Source organism: Arachis ipaensis, chromosome B04 (assembly GCF_000816755.2).
Source record: "Arachis ipaensis cultivar K30076 chromosome B04, Araip1.1, whole genome shotgun sequence".
Taxonomy (NCBI): Eukaryota; Viridiplantae; Streptophyta; class Magnoliopsida; order Fabales; family Fabaceae; genus Arachis; species Arachis ipaensis.
In genome coordinates this window covers 112,274,523-112,281,737 of record NC_029788.2, presented here as the reverse complement: position 1 = coordinate 112,281,737, position 7,215 = coordinate 112,274,523, and the positions used below count along the sequence as shown (strand labels likewise).

The following is a 7,215-nucleotide window of genomic DNA, read 5'->3' as shown; positions in this document are numbered from 1 at the left end:
TGGAAGTGGAGGATATCCTCTATTGCCTCCTCTGTGACCAAGATTTGCTTGCCCCTAAGCTGCACAACATCAAGGGTTGTCTTGTAATAGTTACAATAGAACTCACGCACCCATGATGCGTTTACCTCTGTCAGATCCCTCTCAACAAATACCCAACCTCTCTATTTGATCTACTTTTCAGTGTACTTCTTTAATTTGGTTGGTATTCTGAGCGTCCTTTCCAAGTAGAGGTGCCGCTTTTCCACAAAAACTGGAAATTTGAGTTCACAGTAGAGATTTGCAAATTTAACTAGGTCATTGGCCGGCACAATTTGATCAGCTTTTTCCTGATCAGTAAAGTTCTTCTGTTAGGAGGTTATTTGTCATTCTATTAACATCCAACAATATCTCAAGACCAGAACATGTTTGGAATAGATGTTAGCATGAACTCTCAGATGATATTTTGTATCGACAGAGAACCGTGATGAACATGAGGAGTGAGTTTTTATTAATTGCAATTATAAAAGTTCTGCATTATTGATCATTGTTAGTTTGATTGAATTTTTATAGTATCGTATAATATGTAGAATTAACCATGTCAGATGATGAGATTAAGCAGTTGTGCTTAATGGATATAGACAAGATCTTACATTCCTATGATAAAACCTTGAAAGACTATCCTTCTATGCCTTTAGCAACTGAAGTTGATAGTTCTTTGTTAACCGAAAGGGTTATCAGGGAAGAGCTAAACTTTAACAGGGATGATTTAAAGAAAAATGCCTCAAACATGTTAGCCATCGCAACACCTGAGCAGAAATATGCATTCGATAAAATTGTTACAGCTATATATTGTGATGAAGGGGGTTTTTTCTTTGTGTATGGTCATGGGAGTACTGGAAAAGCATTTCTCTAGAACCTTATGTCTGCTGAGATTTGCTCAAGGGGTGATATTGTGTCAAACATTACTTCAAGTGGTATTACATCTTTACTTCTTCCCAATGGAAGAACGACACACTCAAGGTTCAAAATACCGCTGAATATAACTGAGGATTCTGTATGTAATATCAAACCTGGTTCCCCTCTAACAATGCTGCTATTGAAAGCCAAACTTATAATTTGGGATGAGGCTCTAATGGTTAGAAGGTATTGCTATGAAGCGCTTGATAAATGCTTGGGTGATATCATGAGATTTTCTCTAACATATAACAAAGATTCGCCCTTTGGAGGAAAAGTGGTTGTACTAGATGGAGACTTTAGACAATTTCTTCCTGTCATTCTACGAGGATCGAGACAAGATATCATTCATTCAACCGTTAATTCGTCTTGCTTTTGGAAGTTTTGTCAGGTGCTCAAACTAACAAAAAACATGAGACTCTTTGTAGGGACGACTGCTTCAGATCAAGATGAGACAAAGCAATTTGGTGAGTGTTTATTGAAAGTTGGTGATGGTTTAATAGGTAACGATATGGATGGTGAATCTGAGATATGTCTTCCAGGAGATATTGTTATTCCTTCTTCGGACCAGACATTTGATGAGTTGGTTTATTTTTCTTATCCAAATATTTTGAATAACATGTCTCAAATGATTTTTTCAAAGTAAGAACTATACTGGCTCCCACGCTGGACATTGTTGAAGAGGTCAACAACCATTTGATGGCTATCATTCCTGGAGGAGAAAAATTATATCTCAGTTCAGATTCGATTTGTATGGATGAAGGGAATATGGAGAAATAGTTTGTTCCGATTAGTGGGGTGTTAGGATGCTGAGTGCGAGGTTCTAACCTGTGAACAGTGTGCTCTCTTCTCACGAATCTGTAACCTGTGTGAAGGGAGTAATAACATTATAAACTTGAGGATGTGATTACAAGCTGCCTTGAATGGACCTGATGTATTTGTGGTGGGGTTGAGCTTAGATTCTTGTTATCCGATAAATGATGATTAAGATAAAATTAACCCCCCCTTTTTTTTTTAATTTCATTTTCTTAGAAACGAAACACATTTTCCTCCATAACCCTTCTCTACCCTCTAACCAAACATATCTTGGGAGTAGGTTATCTACGTGGCCAGAAATGGCCTTGGTCCCAGGATCCAGTGGTCTCCTAAGAGACTTGCTGCCGTTTAAGTGTAACTATGAATATCATTTTAATTGATCGTTTGGTAATGTTGGTTTCATGGGAAGTTTGATGCTGCGTTGAAGTGTCTATCTAGTATATACTACATACCCTACAACACTTAGCCTGTAAGTTTGGATCTATCTATATGCTATTGCCTTGTTGGCTCAGTTTCGTACAAATCATGTTTTCCCTTCTTAAAATATAACTTACCCTGCTCAACTTAATTTAACAAATATCAAGAAAGAAATGGTAGTTGGAGCTGGGATTTTATTTATGATTGGTACTATGCTTTATAAACTTGATAAAAAAATATGATATTATGAAACCAGCACTTCAAAATTATTCATATATTCAAGGGTAGAGTCGTATTCTGAGGTGTAAGTTTAATGTACTTGTGTGAATCGAGTTGAAAATAGTCCAAAATATATTTAGTCAAGAAGTTCACAGCGAACGGACAAGGAATGAGTTGAGAGAAAGAGAGTTACTAATCAGGTATTTAATCTCAAACTGTAAAAATTGCTAGTCTACCATTGATTATGTTAGTAATAGTTAGTCTTTGATTATGACCCATCTGATTCTCATTTCAAGGCTAAGATACATGCAAGAAATTTTATGTTATGCATATAGATACATGTGTTATTCCTTTGTATGTACCCTATCAGCTTCTGCACAACCAATATCATAGTTGGTATTTTTATCATATATGCCGAAGGGAGGGAGTATCATGATATCGGTTTATGGTGCAGGGTGTCTGTGGATGCGATAGGTTCGAAAATGGTTCAATTGCAGAAGTTTTAAAAACAATAGTGAAAAAGGATGGATACAGAGGGCTCATGCGAGAATGGATTCGAAGGATGTTGTTCCATGCTCTTGCAGCCGCAATCTGCTGGTCAACGTACGAGGCTAGGAAGTCCTTTTTCCAAGAATTAAATCAGAGTAAAGACAGTGGTTAGTTTATTTGTCAACATCATTAGTAAAGAGCTTCTTCAATCAGGGGCATGGCCTAGCTTTTCAAGTCCTGTGGAACCCTGAAGGATTACATAATTATGAGGCAGGCGTTAGCTTCAGTTAGGGGGTACATTCTTTTTAGTATTGTACACCCTGCCAATTTTGATAAACTATTCTTATAATTATATTTTTTATTATTTTTGTTTAGCTCATTGTAATATTTATACCTTTTACCACAAGGTTATTCCTTGAATACATCCCCTATCCCACGCTTATAGCAAATCCATAGTTTAAGGATTCATGATAATGCATTTGTTTCTTTACCTTTGTATTATTAACATTTGACTGGAAGGGTGGCCCTTAACACTTCATGGAAAGTTCTCTCCTTTGAAACAACTCTTTGGTGTTGAGAATGAGTTTATAGGACCCACCACACACAAAGACTTCAAATTTTAGATTCCCACTCTGTCTTTTTTGCATTTCTTCAATGATCAAATCCATTGTGTGGTTGACTCTTCAACCCTTTTAGGTAGTTCTTATTATTATCTTGTTTTTCTTGAGATTTATACTTTTTAACCGGTCATTTTCCTTAACAAGGTTTTCAAGAGATAAGCATATCAATGGTTTTTGGAACATGCAAATGTGCCATGAATTTTTCTTAACCATTGGCCTTATTATTGCCTTCTTTTGTTTGATATGCTACCTGACACTACAGAATTTTTATTTGTTTGTGGAGGTTTTTTAGTAGGAGTTATTAAAACTTCTATAGTATATTTTATTATAGTATATTTTATTTATGATAATTTTAAATAATATAATAAAAATTCCCACTATTATAATATTCTTAACTCAATTAATTATTAAAAGGCCAAACCAAACAAATTTTAACTGAACATACAAAAGAAAAATCAAGTATATACCCATTTTGGTCCTCAAAGAATTTCAAACTAGACATTTTAGTCTCCAACTAAAATTAATTACTCGATTGGTCCCTAACAATTAATTCCGTCAGTCACTTAGGTCCTTGGCTCCGTCAACTCTAACGGAAGACAAAATGGTCCCTGAAAATTCTAACATGGACAAAATGATCTCTGACAACTCTAACAAGGGACAAAATGATCCCTGACCCCTATATTCGAAAACGACACTGTTGTTCCCCAATTTTTATCATATCTCGCATAACCCTAACATTCATACTCTCCTTCTTCACCTTCACAGTCTTTTTTTTTTCATCTTTTTCTTCCTCCTCTTTAGCTCCAAAATTAAATCATGGTGTAATTGTCACACGTGTCGCACCTACCTCAACATGTCATAGACCATACACTTCCTAAATCTTTGTGATTGGTACATCCACCTCCTCTGCACTTCACCCACCAAAAGCATCCACTTCCACGTCTTTGATAACATCATTCCAACCCCCACAACGTCCACGACATCCTCAAGACCAAGTTCCACAACTACTCCAAGCGCACGCCTTTCTCCACTCTCCGGCAATCAATATAGATTGTTGGACATTAGGACATCATGAGAAGATTATCCTTCAACATCATATGCAAATTCTCATTTGAAATAGACAACGAGTACTTCATTCCTTCTTTTTCGGAGTCTTAACAAATGACTTGCTATCTGGATTCATGGGATCCATCGAAGACGACAACTAGTTGAGAGACATAGGCATTAGTTTTCTGAGTATGAGTTGGTTGAGAACAAGTTGAGAATTTTTTTTTCTTTTTTTTAGATAATTATATCTCCACCCAATTCCAAAAAAAGTGGGCGTAGTTCCAAAAAATAGTAACAAAAACAGAGCAATAACTACAAAGAAAACATAAAAACTAGCATAAAACAGCAAGCAGGGAGCAAAAGATTGATCCTGGCCAAAACCAAATCACACTCCAATCCACCAAGATTGATCCCCACAACTTTCATATACAATCACATAAAAAAAATAAGTGATGTACCATCTTCAATCTATCCTTACATAAGACACAAAAAGATTCTGCTTCTGGTACAATCTTAAACTTACATAATCTATCTCTAGTATTCAATCTTTCTAAAATTACAAACCACATCAGCAACTCAACCCGTGGAGGATTTTTTTTCTTGCGAACATTAAATTTATAGAGTGTGCATTGTGTAGTTTGAAGTTACAATGCTAGACTGTTAGTGTTATGCGAGATATGATGGAAATTGGGAGATAATAGTGTTGTTTCCGAATAAAGGAGATCAGGGACCATTTTGTCCCCTGTTAGAGTTGTCAGGGACTATTTTGTCCTTCGTTAGAATTAATGGAATAAATAACTTAAGTGACTGACCGAATTAATTGTTAGGGACCAATCGAATAATTAATTTTAGTTGGGGACTAAAGTGTCTAGTCTGAAATTCTTTGAGGACCAAAATGGGTATATACTCAGAAAAATCAGAAGAGTTCTAAGAGAGAGAGAGAACGAAAGTCTGGACCCTAAAATATCGATTCTAGCCACTGCCATTCATCTCCTCGCCGCCGTTGCCGCCATGTCTCCACCATGAAAGCGTCGCCGGTGGAGTTATGAGGATGAGGTGATCGTGGAGCTTCTCAATTCGTGTAGCTCTCGCCTCTCGGATGAGTAATGCTTTAGATCTTCCGCTTCTGCGTCGTCTTTCACGGCGGTTGCTGCCGCTGATTCTGCTTTTGCTCCAGCGGCTTGAAGCACTCAGAGAGCGGTTTGGGCGCGGACCCGGTGGCGCTAGCTGAGTAGATCTGTAAGGCGAGCGAGCGAAAGACTTTGGAAGCTTCGATTGAAGCTACGATAGTGCGATCGAAGCTATCAAATCTTGTGGAACTAATTCTCATGTCGTTCCCAGTCATTGAGGTGAGGATTTGTTCCTACTTTGTAAAGGTTTCCATGAACTGAACTAGGATCTTTAATATATCATTGTATAAAAAATAAAAAAGCTTTGATGGAAGTTGTAGTCATATCATCTTTGATTATTTTTGTTCTGTTGCAGATGAGTAACTTCACAAAGCTTTCATGAGGTACAATTTTTTCTTTTGTTTTTTGCTTCAAGTCTTCATTTTTTTTGGTTTTGCTGTGTATTATTTCAGGCATATACGAGGGAATTACAGTTTAAAGTGGATCATTTGCTGGAAGAGAATGCAAGACTCAAGAGATAGCAACAAAAGGCATGCATTATCATTTATATACATAATAAATACACACATTTTTGTTACTAGTGATTTTGTTTGTTTATGTTTTGCTTTAATGGTGATAGTGTGATGATACAACTATCTCTTTTTTGTTTTAGTAATAATATAGTTGTGTATGACTTTCTAAAAAAAAGTGTTTTACCAAATTGAGGTTACAAAATGTGTATGTGATTGTTGCAGCTATGTGAAGCAGCAGTGTTGAATCATCAGCAAAAGAAGAAGAGTACCCTGTACCGAACATTTATGGCACCATTTTGAGTATATATCTAGATTCTTAGTTAGTGTGCCATTAATGCTGCAATGCAATTCATGAAAAAAAAAAAAGCAAGCAAGTTACTGACCATTAATTAAGGAAAGTTGCAAAGACAGAAAATTTGTAGGAATCCCTGGCTTAAGGTAAAAGGGGAGGTTAGGTGAGATGATGTTATATATAAAGGTACACAGCAACCAGCCTTTTTGACTAATTAAGAGCATATATTAACAATTATCAATATATATAATATTATACAGTTGAGAGTAAAGTTACATGGTTAATAGTATGCTTTGTTTACTTCTTACTTCTCTCTCCACTTTGACAGTTGAGGGATGATTTAATAACAATGCTTATTGCTAGTCATGAGACAACAGCTGCAGTTCTTACTTGGGTAACTTTTCTTTTATCTCAAGCATGTTAATCTCAAAGTTGATATAATTGCCTAGTAGTGAAAGACAATTCTGGATCTTTGGTTATCGTAGCTTCTCTTCAGATTTTTCTCTTTGGCCAATACCATCTTACTGATTATTGAACTCAATACAGAACCTGGACAAAATGAGGAAGGCTCAAGCAGAGGTAGATTCACTGTTGGGTACAAGAACACCAACTTACAAATCACTTTAAAAACTGCAGTAGGTGCTCATTTCATGTCAGATTTTTACTTGCTTCCACCTGTTTGATAGCCAATATTTTATTAGGAAATACAAGATATATAAATTTATCATAAACGGTCAATA

General features: G+C 36.1%; 2 protein-coding genes across 2 annotated transcripts; both read left to right on the top strand.

Annotated features, from left to right (window-relative positions):
* LOC107636960 lies at window positions 575-892 on the top strand. The gene has a single exon (XM_016340429.1). The coding sequence runs from the start codon at window positions 575-577 to the stop codon at window positions 890-892; it is 318 nt and encodes a 105-aa protein (XP_016195915.1).
* LOC107636959 lies at window positions 899-1,713 on the top strand. Its single transcript, XM_016340428.1, has 2 exons — window positions 899-1,451; window positions 1,577-1,713. The coding sequence occupies exons 1-2, from the start codon at window positions 899-901 to the stop codon at window positions 1,711-1,713; spliced, it is 690 nt and encodes a 229-aa protein (XP_016195914.1).

Excerpts from the sequence above, each read along its gene's own strand:
- LOC107636959 (XM_016340428.1), top strand. The coding sequence starts at position 899 with ATGTCTGCTGAGATTTGCTCAAGGGGTGATATTGTGTCAAACATTACT. Across the intron at positions 1,452-1,576 it reads AATAGGTAACGATATGGATG|TAAGAACTATACTGGCTCCC; the intron begins GTGAATCTGAGA and ends ATTTTTTCAAAG.
- LOC107636960 (XM_016340429.1), top strand. The coding sequence starts at position 575 with ATGTCAGATGATGAGATTAAGCAGTTGTGCTTAATGGATATAGACAAG.